General features: G+C 43.9%; 1 protein-coding gene across 3 annotated transcripts in view; it reads right to left on the bottom strand.

Annotated features, from left to right (window-relative positions):
- Positions 1-938: 938 nt before the first annotated feature.
- The window catches only part of OTUD7B (OTU deubiquitinase 7B), a 64,336-nt gene continuing 49,737 nt past the window's right edge, over positions 939-15,537 (bottom strand). For 2 of the 3 annotated variants that reach the window (XM_032267388.1, XM_032267390.1), the window contains exons 7-12: positions 12,514-12,626; positions 10,157-10,284; positions 9,696-9,845; positions 9,007-9,121; positions 7,926-8,010; positions 939-5,730 (exon numbers count right to left, since the gene is read on the bottom strand). In XM_032267388.1, the coding sequence (XP_032123279.1) occupies positions 4,522-5,730; positions 7,926-8,010; positions 9,007-9,121; positions 9,696-9,845; positions 10,157-10,284; positions 12,514-12,626 (1,800 nt within the window). In that variant the 3' untranslated portion in view covers positions 939-4,521. The remainder of the gene's footprint in view (positions 5,731-7,925; positions 8,011-9,006; positions 9,122-9,695; positions 9,846-10,156; positions 10,285-12,513; positions 12,627-15,537) is intronic. The other variant, XM_032267389.1, reaches the window with a different exon arrangement.

The raw sequence follows: 15,537 nt of genomic DNA, 5'->3' as shown, positions 1-15,537 counted from the left end.
GGAGATGGCACAGAGAAAGTCTCATGCGGACATCGTAATAAATACTTTGTTACCCAAATGACGTATGGGGGCAAAACACCCTGTGATTTGCAGACTGGATGTCTGCAAAGTAAAAGAGACAGAATGCCTACATGACTCATCCAAATCTACAGTTGAAAGGCCTGGTGGGAAAGGATATTAGAAAAATCTGGAGTGCAGGTGATTCCAGGCTGGGAAGATGTTTCTAAGTCTGTCTTCTCACCTGTGGCTGTATGTCTGGGGCACTCACTCATTGGAGAAAGACAGAGGCCGGATGTGGTGGCTCATACCTGTAACCCTGGCACTTTTGGAGGCCTAGGCCAGTGGATCACCTGAGGTCAGGAGTTCAAGGCCACCTGGCCAACATAGTGAAACACCGTCTCAATTAAAATACAAATATTAGCCGGACATGATGGCAGGTGCCTGTAATCCCAGCTACTCAGGAGGCAGAGACAGGAGAATTGCTTGAACCCGGGAGACGGTGGTTGCAGTGAGCCAAGATTACACCACTGAACTCCAGCCTGGGTGACAGAGCAACACTCTGTCTCCAAAAAAAAAAAAAAAGACAGAGTCCAGAGGTGTCTGAGTAATTCAAGGACAATCATCTCTGAAAATACTCCTTTACTGAGAAAGAAAAAATGTGACTGGAACCTTGGACACATGACTAAAAGGAGTAAGAATGGCAAAAGTTAGGTTCTCAGAACACATTCAAAACCAGCTTCATTCTTTCGGGCTCAGTATCACCCCACAGATATATAACACGAAGTCACTGCCAATTCTTGACTGTGGGCTTTAGTTTTCCTTGAGGAAAAAAAAAACAACTGAGCTCATAGAGCGAAGCTACTTTCCTTCCAAGGCCCTCTACAGCACTGAGTTTAACACCATCCCCACTCCTTAAAAACACTGAAATCTTTAAAAAATCTTTTGATATAACTTTTTATTTTGTTGATAAAAACCAGCATGGGGGAAAAACTTCTGGTTAAATCTCGTAACTTTCAATAAACGCAGCATAGGTTAAGGGAGATGTGGAGGCCTATCCTACAGTAATACTTATTCCATTGGAGACGGGGCAGAGCGTGGCAGGGAGGGAGGAGCACTAACATCAAAAGGGAAAAACAAGAACCCTGAAAAGCTCCCTCCATTAAAAACTTCAGTAGGTACCCCAGTTGCCCTGGATTAAAGGAAATAAGTGCACTTAAATTTAAGTCTGAGAGATGGTATCATCCCTCTCCTACGGTTAAAGGGTCTGCCTTCTCTCTTCACTCACATATCACTCTGTAACTAAGGAATTTTCTGCCCATTTTGAGTGCATGTCCTATGCCCCTTCTTTTCTTCTCCCCAATCCAGTAAAGGCATGGGCTTGCCTCTTCTATTCTCTCCTCTTCCCCAAATACCACAAACCAAGCTGAGTCTATATTAATTTCCCAGGCATTATTCCTTCACTTCCCCAACATCCCACTGAGCCCTTCCCCCAAATAATGAAGCAAAACAAACTTCGCTATCTCCTATAAAAATATATCCATTGTCTCAGGGTCTTTCATCCTTAGAATGGAGAGGTTTTTCAATGTCTCAATAAATAGTTACCTTCCCAAATAAAAAATAATTTATTTCTTAATAAAAAGCTATAAGGCCTAAAGCCCCATTTTACCATATTAATCCCTAGACCACCCTTCAAAATTTCCATCTTTTATTTGAAAAGAAGGCAAAAGGAACTGGGATTGGCTAATTTATAAATAGAAACAAAAACAAACATGATACAAGGTTTTGTTTTTGTTCATTTGTCCTCAGTTTTTAAAAACAAAAGTATTAACTAGAATCTAATAACAGATCAAATCCAAACACAGCAGTCCAGTGGAGAATCAAAACTTTTCTGGCTTTCTTCTCTGGGAAAACCCCTGGTCTGTTTTAATTTCTATTGGTCCAGGCCAGCATCCTATGGTATGAAGGCCTAAATTAGGAAAGCTAGGTGAGTTGTGCAAATTCAGGGTGTTTGAGCCACCTGTTGTTTGGTGTGTGATGGGGATGGAGGCGCACACAGTGGTGGTCTCACTAGTGTTGTTCAAATCACAGAAATAGGGACGTAACTAGGGTGAGGTGAGCAAGGCAGTCGCCTTGGGCACAAAATTTAAAGAGTGCCCAAAAAACCCAGTAACCAAGATGAATACTACTTTAATGCAACATTTTTAAAAAATCAAAATTAATTCATCACTTTATCTGAAATATCCATGGGGAAAAAAAAAATCAAAATTAATGTAAAAAAACTATGATGGACAATGTATCAAATATTTAAAGAGGATTCATCCCCATACTTATTCAATTCAGCCTCACTTCCCTCCTCCTAATCCCAGTCCTGTCAGATCCTGTAAGATTTCGCTACTTTATTCAACATAATTTTTTTGCAATAATTTTTAAAAATACTGCATTTTTTTAAGTATGTTGCTGAATGAGTTTTTTATGGTAGCCCCTTAAATTCTGCACCTTAGGGGAGTGCTCATCGCATACCAGGTTCCAGACCTGTCCAGACATATACACATCCCTTCCTTTGGAATCTCACTGCTTCCTTAAAACAAACCTATTTTCAAAGAAAACCCTAAGAATTAATAGCCATAGGAAATTAAATAGGTGACTTCTGAGATTGTTGAGGAGAAAAGAACCTTTCTAAACCGTGAGCATTTCCAACAAGGACAGTCATGACTGGGTACCAAGAAGGAAGACGCACGCACGCACGCACGCACATGCACGTGCAACTGCTTTAGATCAAATGTGGGGACTCCATTCCATGGGATGAGTTATGAGTACATACCTCAAAAGAGAAATCCAAACACAGAAAAACAGCCTGTTAATACTCTGGACACATTAAGTACACTTATTCCCCTTCCTCACATGCACCCGGGAGTGTATACAATTGCATAGTTGACTTTTTTTTTCCCGGAAAAAAATATAAAGAAAAAGGAAACTTGGCCCAGGATGGGTCTTCCGGTTTAAAGCTCTTAGAAATGGCTCTGGCCAGAGCATCGGCTGTCCAGACTTGTGCTTTGTGCAAAATGCAAAGGAGCTCCCCCTACTGTGTCCACATCCCCACTCCCAGCCCCTGGAGAACAGGGATGGGTCAAGGAGAGGGAGAAATCTAAAGACAGATCAGCTCATTGGGAGTTATCTGTGCTCTGTGGTTATAGTTCACTAAAATATATGTCTCTATCTACCTTTTTATAAATTGCCCCTAATCCCCACCCCATATTTCAACATCAGTCCTAATATCAAAAATATCTCTTCTTACAAAGTATTTTTTATTATTTTAATAAACTAACCACAGATTAAGGTCAGCTATGGCTTAACAAAAGAAGCCAGGATGTTAAAGTTCATTCTCCAAAAGTAGAGAAAAAGGAGAAGGAAACACTTAAGTAGGAGAAAAAATCATTTTTTAAAATGTTTTTGCTTGTTGGGGTCTTTTTGTTTCTTTTCCTTAAAAAAAAAAAGTCAATAAAATAAGTTCTTTCTACAGAAATGCAGCAGCCACAGAGGATGGTAGTGCTCTATTTAGGTTTTTGGTTTTGTTTAAAACAATCTGGCTAAAATGTCTGTCCTCCCGCCCCGCCGAAGGTGTGCTCAAATCCCAATATATGGTTATTGCTATGGTTAAAAAATAGATCACCTCTGCCCCAATTCACCTGGAGAAAATGCAACACACATGACTGCTCTTCTCACCATGCTCTTCCCTTTCCCACAGGGAACTTAAAAAAATACAGTTAAAGATTTAGGTGAGGAAAAGATGGGGAGTAATCAGCAATCTCTTCTCAACTCTTCTCAAACTGTAACAGATGACACATGACTGCAAGGAAATAAAGCTTAAGAGGAAAAGGATTTCCCTTTTAAGTTCCTCCCTTTCCCATCTCAACCAACGGATTTAAACTACCCCCACCTCCTAACAGGCACCCATGAGCACATATCACTGCCTTGTCTTTCCAGATCCTTCAAGGGGAAGAATTTATCCAACCCTAATGTCTACCTTAATTCAAATCAATAGCAAATGTGTCCAATTTCCCGCTTCCCCTCCACACTTCCCACTCCACCACCATGTGCTTTCCCCAACCTAATGAACTTTGGTCTATTTTTTATTGACTGAGAACTTCCTTTGCCCATTTCTCCCCAAGACTTCTGCCCACCTCCCACCCCCACACACCAAACCTTCTCATACTACTTCCTCTTAGGTCCTTGGATGGGACCCAGGAGGTTATAAGACAGAATCGCCATCTTTCCCCCTTGCACCTCAGTCCCGTAAAGTCAAGCTCTGCAGAGAAATAGTGCAGCCCTTGAGGCGCCATCCAGCCCCAACCTGCTCCTGCCAACCTGGCAGCACTCCTGTGCGCACATACTTAAAAGTTTCCAGCCAGGCTCCCACAAACATTACTGCATTTGCCCCATCAGCATGGGGACTGTTCTTGATGAGCCAATTAGTTGAGCTTAACTTTGTTCAGCCTCCTTGCCCTTCAGTGTTCCAACTGTTCAAAACCTGTGCACCAGGAGCTCCCCACCCGGCTCCCGTTCCCTCCGCCTCAGTTCTTCCCTGTAACAACAGGAACAGAAGTTGTTTGTCTCGGGGTGTCCATAGAAGCTGCAGTTCGGTTGTTTGCATTTGGTCTGGGTGGGGGGAAGCCCCCGGAGACCTCCAGCCCATCCGTCTGGCTCAGGGGGCTCTCTGTAGCCATTGCTATAGGAATCAGCCACTCGGTAGGAGGGTGGTAACAATGCACCCCTGTGAACTCCATCCTTAGACTGACTGCCTGGCTCCAGAGAAGGGATACTGTCCTGGTGGGGGTAGGGTCGCCCAGGAGGGCACTGTCTGGGGAAGGTGGCATATGGTGGTAGGCCCCCGACACATGGACCCCCTGCCAACTGCCTCCGGGGTTCCTGGCAGTGGACTCCACCCCCAGAAGGCCGAGGGATAGTAAAGCCCCCAGGGTAGCCAGTAGAAAATGCCATTGCCTTGGACTCTGCTGGGGGGCCAGTCAGCTGCTCCTCCCCAGCATCTGGCTCTGGCTTTTTGGCTGGAGGAGGGCCACCCCCTATTCCTCCATTCATGATCTTCCTCTCTGCCTCCTTCTGCTTCTGTTCTGCCAGGAATCTCTCCTCAGCATCAGAAAGGTAGCGCTGGATCATCTCCTCCTGATACTGGTGACGATGACCCATCTTCAGGGTTCCAACAAAAATAAACTTCCCCTCCCCTTGCATGGCAGTCCTCAGAATGCTTAGGCTCTGCATCACCTCCTGGCTATACTTGCTCCCTCCGTTACCAACAGACTCAGCTGGGGGCTTCTCAGACACAGGCCCATCCCCAGCTGCCTCCTCCTTGCCACCCTTCCAGCTCTTCAGTGCGTTTTTCTTCTTCTTCTCCAGTGTCTCAGTGCCACTGCTTCCCCCGGACCCTGTCCCCACCCCTCCAGGTTTTGAACCCTTGCCGTGCATCAGGCCCCCCATGTTCTTTTTGAGCTTGCTGCCCAAGGTTTTTCCAAAGCTGCCCAGTTTGTTAGCCACAGAGTCTGCTCTCTTCTTGTCCTTCTCCCGATCTCGCTTTGACTTCTCCTTTCGCCGGCCGCCCTCATTACTGGTGGAGCTGCTGCCAACTGACTCCTTATCTGAGTCTCCAGACTCAGGAGTAGACCGGGCCTCATCTCCTGCTGAGGCGGTGGGGGACTCAGGCTGGGCCAGAGGAGCCTGGAAGAGACAAGAACACTGTTGATGGTTATCCCAGCAGCCTGGGGTGGGGGAATCCCGCAGGGACCTCTAGCCCATCCATCTGGCTCACTCAGGGAGCTCCCTGCAGCCATGGCTGTAGAAATTAGCCAGGAAGAAGGGTGGACCCCTGTGAACTCTGTCCTTGAAGTGACTGCCTAGCTCCAGAGAAGGGCTGCTGTCATGATGAGGGAAGGGTCACCCAGGATGGCACTGTCCTTTCTGCGTTCCAGTCAGTCAGCTTTCTCACCCATTGCAATCTGACTCCCTTCTATAATAAGGAGATAGCAGAATAAAACATTTCTGCGCATTTAGAACAATGAGCAACCATATGATACGTGGCTTCTGGGTGAGAGGCCCAAACACTAGAATGTTATTATAAATTTCTCTGTCAAATTCTGCTCGAAACTAATCTCAAGAAAAAAAGTCTTGACTAATCAGAACCAACCAAGTCTAGCCACTTTGCATCCTCTCAACTTTTTTTTTTTTTTTTGAGACAGAGTCTTGCTCTGTCACCAGGCACCAGGCTGGAGTACAGTGGCGTGATCTCGGCTCACTGCAACCTCCGCCTCCCAGGTTCAAGCAATTCTCCTGCCTCAGCCTCCCGAGTAGCTGGGACTACAGATGTGCACCACCACACTCAGCTTATTTTTGTATTTTAGTAGAGACAGGGTTTCACCATGTTGGCCAGGATGGTCTCGATCTCTTGACCTCATGATCTGCCTGCCTCGGCCTCCCAAAGTGCTGGGATTATAGACATGAGCCACTGCACCCGGCCTGAATCCCCTCAACTTTTATACATTCTGCACTGGACTTCATCAATTTGCCCTTACTCCTGTGCTCCTGTTCTAACTCAGAACTCACTGAATTAGGAGCTCGTTCAGCTACTCTGTTTCCTAGTGCCCAAAACAGAGGTCTATCTACAGAAGGCTCAGGACAAAATAATGATCATCTCAAGTTCAACAAACAGTCCAGAAAAGCTTTCTTAAAGAATATGTTTTAGGTCGGGCACAATGGCTCACGCCTATAATCCCGGCACTTTCAGAGGCCAAGGCGGGTGGATCATGAGGTCAGGAGTTAGAGATCAGCCTCACCAACACGGTGAAACACCATCTCTACTAAAAATACAAAAATGAGCTGGACGTGGTGATGGCAGGTGCCTGTAATCCCAGCTACTAGGGAGACTGAGGCAGGAGAATTGCTTGAACCTGGGAGGCAGAAGTTGCAGTGAGCCAATATCGTGTCATTGCACTCTAGCCTAGGCAAGCAAAACTCCGTCTCAAAAAATAATAATAATAAAAAGAATATGTTTTAGTATCAGATCACAGAGCCTGACTGGAGAGGAGATGTGGAAAACAGGAGACTAATGGTTTTTAAAATGCAGGAAAGGGCCACGCACAGTGGCTCACACCTGTAATCCTAGCACTTTGGTAGGCTGAGGCAGGTGGATCACCTGAGGTCAGGAGTTTAAGACCAGCCTGGCCAACATGGTGAAACCCCGTCTCTACTAAAAATACAAAAATCAGCTGGGTATTGTGGCACACATCTGTAATCCCAGCTACTCAGGAGGCTGAGGCAGGAGAATTGCTTGAACCTGGGAAGCGGAGGTTGCTATGAGCCAAGATTGTGCCACTGCACTTCAGCCTGAATGACAGAACAAGACTTCCTCTCCAAAAAAAAAAAAAAAAAAAAAAATGCAGGAAAGGCTGGGCACAGTGGCTCACACCTGTAATCCCAGCACTGTGGGAAGCCAAGGCAGGCAGATCACCTGAGGTCAGGCATTCGAGACCAGACTGGCCAACATGGTGAAACCCCTCCTCTACTAAAAATACAAAAATTAGCCAGGTGTGGTGGCACATGTCTGTAATCCCAGCTACTCGAGAAGCTGAGACAGGAGAATTGCTTGAACCCAGGAGGCAGAGATTGCAGTAAGCCGAGATCATGCCATTGCACTCCAGCCTGGGTGACAGAGTAAGACTCCATCTCAAAAAAAAAAAAAAAAAAAAAAAAAAGGCAGGAAGAAGTGTCTTTGAAACTTATTATTTGACATCTTCTAGTTACTTCTAACCTTGAATTATAAGCTACCACTCAGAACAGACTCAGAAGGAAATGGCCCCAGATCTGTTCTGTCACTGCAAATGAGGACACACCAGGGTACATGTGGGATAAGTCTTCACCTGTGCATCAGAGGACAGTGGGATCCACTTCACATTCATGTAGCTATGTAGCAGATGTAATTTGACCTCTAGAGACAGAATTACACTAAGAAAAAGAGAAAAAAGAAAAAATGACTTCGACCTTTTAAAAGCAAAGCAATGTGTTACAGTTGGGAGGAAGGGTGGGAGAGGGCCACATGGCTTGGGACTCAAGTAGGGCTGGGTTTGAACTGTTTCTCCTCCACCAATTACGAAGCTTTATGACCTTGAGCAAGTCACTTCAAACTCCCTGAAACTCAGTTGCAGCTGAGAATGGTATAGATAGTATCTATCCTGTGGGCCTGTAAAGATAAAATAGTGTTTGGAAAGAGCCCAGTACAGTGTCTGGAAAACGGGAAATACTAGACAGTAGCCATTATATTGTTGTTGTTGTAAACATTATTTAGAAGGAGCTTTTGATAAATAGGTGAGAGCTTATTTTAAAAATGCCATAAACTCTGGATTTGAAAATCAAACTCTCTTAGCTGTGACCTAGTGGCGGCAGCCCAGAGAAGGAAGCACTAGGTAAGTGTTAACGGAGGAGCTTTCCCATTCATACACTCTCCAGCAGGAAGCTGAGGCAGGAGGCAGAAGGAAGGCTTAACAAGCTGCAGGGAGGTAGGCTCGGGGCTGGTCAGGGAGGGAACATGTTTTTCTTGCTATTAGTTTAAATTTCAGAGAGGCAAAAACTCAAAGCAAACTATTTTGATCAACTCTTTAAAACCCCTCTCACTTGCACTGAGATAAGACATGTGACTTGATTATCCTGATTTTCTGATCACTGTTTTAGGGATGTATCAGTGTAAGAATACTTTTCCTATTGTAAAAAAAGAACAAGTTGAGATCCCAGGATTCCCATCTCTTTCAGAGGCAGAAAAAGCAGCTGCACGATGAAAGAGTCCTGGTGCCCAACCTGTCTTCCACCTCTCCATCTTCCCAAAGAAACTGGCCTTAACTTGTGACTGTCTTGCCTGAGCTGAGAAAAAAATCCCTGGCATATGGGATGCTGCATGTGGAAGAGATCCCAGCTACAAAGTAGATGAAAAGACTAGACCTGGCTTACCTGGCCAATCGGACATTGTCACTGTCATCTTTGCCCCACTCCCAGCCCTTTCCAGGGTCCACAGCAAAGTGCAAGGGCAGCAGCTTATACTCTGAATCTGTAAGTGGGATCACAGCTGGGGAGGAAGAAACATATCATCAAGGAGTCTCCTTGAGGAGAGTGAAAGGCAATTGAACACAGACTTACTTCACTAAAATCATACTAAGGTCTTTAATTGTGGTCACTTCTCAATTCTTACATGTGAATTACCAATGTGGTAATTACCAATGTGGCATTAACACCAATTAGCTAGTTTTCTCCCTACCATGTGGCATACTCTTTAGGCCACAAATCTCCCTGAGTCCCCACCAGTCAGTCAAATAACTCTCATGATGTTTTTTCCAGTTAATGTATATTCAGAGAATTCAGTCATAATTTAAGACAAACATAGCAAACCATCATTTAGAAGGTCCTACCACCTTACCCATAAGCCTTTACTCCAGAAGAGGGAATACAGGTCTTGCTTTTCTCCCAGGCCTTTTTTTTTTTTTTTTAATTTGAAAACTCTGACATAACTTATAGCTTAATAAAACAGTATAAACACAACCTGTCTGGGCTTGCATGTCACTGAATTCTTTCCTCCCACATAGATCTCATTCCATTTTTTCCAAGTGAAAATAATGCAGACCAAAAGACACGTCATTCAGCACCTTGTTCCTTGGTATTCTCCTTCTGCTCCATGGACACTAGTGCAGAAAAGTGGGCCTGATCATAGGCGAGCACCAGAGGGGAGCGGTGACACTGGCTGGCTGGGACCTCCAAGGGCAGATAGATTCCTCCGAAGGGAATAGGGGCAAACGCTGCAGGAAACCATGAAGATTATTGTGAAGGCTGTGTTTCTGCCTTATGGACAATCCTTCACCCCACTCTGCCAACTGAGTCCCTGCTTTCATTCCAACATGTTTAATAATTCTTTCCTAAGAACCCCTGTGAATTAATCCCAACTGCTTTACTCAGGACCTCTTGAGAATTTTGCACTATTCTAATTGATACCTTGCTTTTTCCCCAATGGTCTATATATCCCATTTCCCTGCCTTCCTTCCAATGCTTAGCCTAAGGCTTTGCAAAAGGGATTGCTCAGGATGGAGTGAGGACTGACTGGCTGACTCACCTTCCCCTCCAGAGTCCCTCAGCATGGTGTCTGCCACAACGACTATGGGCCTTCTAAGCACATGGGCCAGGACAAAGACGTGAAACTCTTCAAGGCTCTCATATACAGGCTCCTCAGAACTCTCCACCCTGGAATGGCGGGAGGGGAGAGAGTAGAAGGGGTGCGGTAGAAGTGAGAGAGCAGAAACAGGAGACCCTGAAGACCCGTTCTGCAGAAAGGGAAAAGGACAATTGTCCTTTCCTGGTTTTCCAGCCAGTCTTAAGGCTGCACTGATACAGCTGATTATTTTGTGCTACCATGGCTGCTTCTACTTCCGTCTCACAGATGGAAGAGATTTGAAGGCTCTGGGGTTAAAGCAGTGTTAGGAATTTTGAGGTAATCCCTATATCTTAATATTCTTCCTGTTCAATAACCTGTCTCCATTTTCTTTATCCAGTAGCTCAATGTACAACTGCATAACTTCATCCTACTTACTTTATATACTACAACCACCCACATATCACACTCATGTCTTACAAAAAAGGCCAAATACAATTCCTTTCCTATGTTCCCTCATTTAAAGAACCACCTTACCATCTACCCAGCAGCCTAATCAGAAATCTGTGAACGATTTCCTGTGCTTTATCTCTCACCTTCCAGTAATCACCTGGTTTGACCAATGCCATCTCCTATGTGTTTCTTTCCCGTCTCCCCTGGCCTGAGTTCAGTCCACCATGCTGTTTACATCCATGGCCTCTTCCTGGATTACTACAACTGCCTCTTATCTCACTCCCTTTCACTCATTATCCACTGGTGTCAATGTGTTCAAATATGGAGTGACAAATTTGCTCCTGTCATTCACATACTCAATATTCAATGGCTTCCACCCCCTAAAGCAATTTTATTCAACATTGGATGCTTATTACAAATGAGGATTTCTGGGCCTTAGCTCTGTCCAACTCAACTGGACTTTTCCGGGGTGGATATCCAGAAATCAGCATTTTAAATAATTCTCCCAGATTATTCGTATGTACAATAAAAGCTGGGTAGTTTAGAATTTTTAAGTACTATGGAAAATTTCAAAATTGTAAACATGTTCGATACTAAAAATGATAACATACTCAACAGTCATGCTTCCACCACCCGGCTTCAACCTTGTTTCACCTACACTCAGTCTATTTCCCTATCTTCCCCACGACGGGGCTCTTGCCAGACTATTTTGAAGCAAATCCTGGAGATTATATAATTTCATCCATTGTATTTCAGTTTCTATCTCTGAAAAAATAAAGGACTGCCTTTATAAACAACCACTATATCATTAATATCATACTTTAAAATGTTAACAATAATTAAACACACAGACATTATTCACATTTCCATAACTGTCTTATAATCTCCATACATTCCCAACTGGTTGATGTCTTTTTTTTTCTTTTAGAGACGGGGTCTCTCTTTGTTGCCCAGGCTGGAGTGCAGGGGTGCCATCGCAACTCAGTGCAGCCTGAACCACCCCAGCTTAGGTAATCCTCCCACCTCAGCCTCCCAAGTAGCTGGGACTATAGGCACGCACCACCATGCCTGGCTAATTTTTTTTTTTTTTTTTTTTTTTTTTTTGTAAAGATGGGGTCTCCCTGGCCAGGCACGGTGGCTCACACCTGTAATCCAGCACTTTGGGAAGTCCAGGTGGGTGGATCACTTGAGGCCAGGAGTTTGAGACCAGCCTGGACAAAATGGTGAAACCCCATCTCTACCAAAAATATGAAAATTAGCTGGGTGTGGTGACACACACCTGTAGTCCCAGCTGCTTGGGAGGCTGAAGCAGGAAATCGCTTGAACCCAGGAGACAGAGATTGCAGTGAGCTGAGATCACACCACTGCACTCCAGCCAACGCAAAAGAGCAAGACTCTGTCTTTAAAAAAGAGAGAGAGACAGAGAGACAGAGAGAGAGAGATGGGGTCTCACTATGTTACCCAGGCTGGTTTCGAACTCCTGGGCTCAAGCAATCCTCCTGCCTCAGCCTCTCAAAGTGCTGAGATTACAGGCATGATATGTCACACCCAGCCTGACATATCTTTTTAGTGCATTTAAACCTGTAAGCTCCTTGTCCCTTTTTATTTTCCTTGTAGTTTACTTACTGAAAATATTGGGTCATTTGTGCTGAAGTTGCCAAAATCTAGATGGGCTACTTTGTATTCCAGTTCAATAGTGAACCACCTGTAGTTCCTAAACATATCATGTTGTTACACACTTTTGTGCCCTTAGCATAGCTCCTCTCTTTCCTTCTAATATGCTCTTAGTACAGAGCTCTCTAAACACTGGGCTGTGGAAGCCCAATGAGGACTTAAGATTTCCTGCTCCCCCACTTAGCCCTACTTACCCACCACAGTTGGCTCCATTGGTACCGAGATGCATTCGGGGTTCACTGGAGGCAAGCTTGATGAGTTCATTCCACTCCTTCTGCCATTCATCCTCTGTGTATACCAGCCCTGACTGTGTGAAGGACAGGCAGGAGACACTGAGCAATCAGAGGCTGGCTTTTAAGAAGCAATATCCATTGTACCTTATTTACTGTTACTCCACTGTCTAATCGCTTAGCACTTGGTCTACAAATTGTACTACCAAGTCAAATCTCTTCTCTCTTTCATTGTCAAGATCTATGAAAGAATAGTCCATGATCTTTTTCACACTTCTTTATCACCTATTCTGTTTTGACCTACTGCAATCTGGCCTCTGTCTCTGCCCTCCATCCTGCTTAACCACCTGCCACATACCATTTCACCTACCTGATTTTGGCAAAGAATAATGACCTTCTAATTGCCAAATTCAGTGAACCCTCATTCTCATCTTCTTTAGCCTTCACGTGGCTTATTTTCCTCTTTAAATTTTCTTTGCCTTTAGCTTCCATAAAATTACTTTTTATTTCTCTTTACTCTGTACCTCCAAAATACTAGTGGTGTGTTAATGATTCTCACCTTGGTTCCCTCTGGGTGATCTCTTCTACTGCCATAATCTCACCCACTACCATGTATACGGCTCATGACTCCAAAATCCCCCTCTCCAGCCCAGACTTCTTAATTTCTTTTTTTAGACGGAGTTGCCCAGGCTGGAGTGCAATGGCTCACTGCAACCTTCGCCTAATCTCCGCTCACTGCAACTTTCACCTCCCAGGTTCAAACAATTCTCCTGCCTCAGCCTCCCGAGGAGCTGTGATTATAGGTACCCATCACCACGCCCAGCTAATTTTTGGTATATTTAGTAGAGACAGGGTTTCCCCATGTTGGCCAGGCTGGTCTCAAACACCTGACCTCATGATCTCCCTTCCTCAGCCTCCCAAAGTGCTGGGATTACAGGTGTGAGCCACTGCACCTGGCTGGCATTAACTGCTATAGAGACTTCTATCATAACAGTCATACATGTTATAACCTGCTGCAATTATGTATTTACATGTCCATCTCCTCCTCTACTGTAGGATCATGTTTTATGCAATACTTCCAGGGCCTATTTTGTGACTGAAATCAATAAATATGTGCTAAGTGAAACTACAGTTTTTACCAAAGGAGAGCAGGCAGTGGTACAAGCAATTTTAAAATATATTGGCTTTAGGATGTATATAATGATATGGGAAATAAGTTTAATTTATATTAAATTAAATTCATATTAATTTTCTTTGGCTGACATTAGTATTAAAATGAGTCTGCACTGCTTAACTGCACACTGACAAAAGTAGAAAGAACCTCTGGAAACATGAGGGACATTGGGAACAAATTTAATGGGAACTTTTTAAATGACACAGCTATTTTCAATTTGTAAAATGCTATCACAAATTTTACTTCAATTAAAAATAAAGAGAGTAATACCCAGGTTCTATATGGAGTGCTGCAGTCACTCCGATGGACACATCCAGAGGGATTCGGCTCCCTCTTCCGTGAGGTTTCTGCTTCTTGTTTCAACGTACATAGCCACTAGGCGGCGTACACTTCTAGTCCTTCTAGCCTTAACATTTAAGAAACTATTACTGAGCCTCAAACCAATTTCAACACAAAACAAGGAAGCTCGGGAAATCAAAACTTATTTAGTGTGGTTTTGGTACTGGGAAGCTAAAGGAAGCTGCCACAGTTCATCACCCCCATCCTCCCATCCCCACTCCCAAGGTGGGTATAATGCTATGAATGGTTTAAGCTAAGACAATTATGAAGGCCACATTTTCAATATGAACTTTCACTGTGCTGAGCAAAAGACGTAAAAGAATTGCTCCATTACTAGCCACTATTCTCTATGCATATTGGGGACTTTGAGACAGAAAGGCCAGCTGGCCAAGGATAGAACTTGGGTATTTCTGGGTCTCCTGGCTAAATACCATTATAATCTAACCCCATCTTTAGAATAATAACTATAATTCCTTTAATAACTGGAATAGGGCACACTTATGCTCTGGCTGTTGCTGTCATTTCTACTTACTAGTTGGCAGGCTCTGGTTTGGCCTTTTCCTACCTCTGCAGTGGTTAAGGTTCCACTATGATCTGAACTCAACAGTGAAGAAGCCAAAGCTGACTACTACAAAGCTGACTACTGATTTGCTTTGGGTTCTAAATTCTAGGCTAGCTCTAGCTCAGGCAAAAGATTTCCACAACACTCAGCCAAAGCTTTTGCTGCTAATAAAAAAGGTCACTTCTGTGGCCTTGCCTCTGTAGGTTGATTTCCCTTAGAAATCTTCTGGGGAAGACTGGCTGCTCAGGGACAGGATTCTGATCTTAATATCTCCTACTTTTAACAACTGGCTTATTTGTTTTTGAGGAAGAAACATAGCGTGTTCTACTGACATACTACATCTTCAGGACATAAAATTCTAAATAACTAAAACAAAAAAAAACCTCTTCTATATTATTGTCAGTTACGACAGAGCAATAAAATGAGAAAAAAAGAAAGGTGGACAAAAAAGGAAAGTTTCTAAAGAGACATTACCATATTCAATGCCAGCAAGATCCAGTCATAACATGGCAAAAAAAAATATATCAATAAAGAGCAGGAGATATAAACACAGTACACGGAATCAGAGGGAAAGGAAATAGGAAGCCTCGTTATTTTTATGTAAAGGCATAATGTAATCATTGAAGGGAAGTGATCAGCAAACTTTTTCTGTAAAGGGCTAGAGAGTCAATAAGTTATAGGCTTTGCAGGCCACATGTTACTACTGTGCTGTTAGAGGAAGAAAGCAGTTACAGGTGTAAACATCCAAGAAATGCACAGGGCTGTGTTCTGAGAAAACTTTTTTTTTTTTTTTTCTTTAAGATGGGGTTTCACCATGATGGCCAGGCTGGTCTTGAACTCCTGACCTCAGGTGATCCACCCACCTTGGCCTCCCAAAGTGCTAGGATTACGGGCGTGAGCCACTGTGCCCAGC

The sequence above is a fragment of the Sapajus apella genome, unplaced genomic scaffold, assembly GCF_009761245.1.
Source record: "Sapajus apella isolate SASKATOON/1434 unplaced genomic scaffold, GSC_monkey_1.0 scaffold169, whole genome shotgun sequence".
Taxonomy (NCBI): domain Eukaryota; kingdom Metazoa; phylum Chordata; class Mammalia; order Primates; family Cebidae; genus Sapajus; species Sapajus apella.
This window is presented reverse-complemented; position numbering and strand designations above follow the sequence as displayed.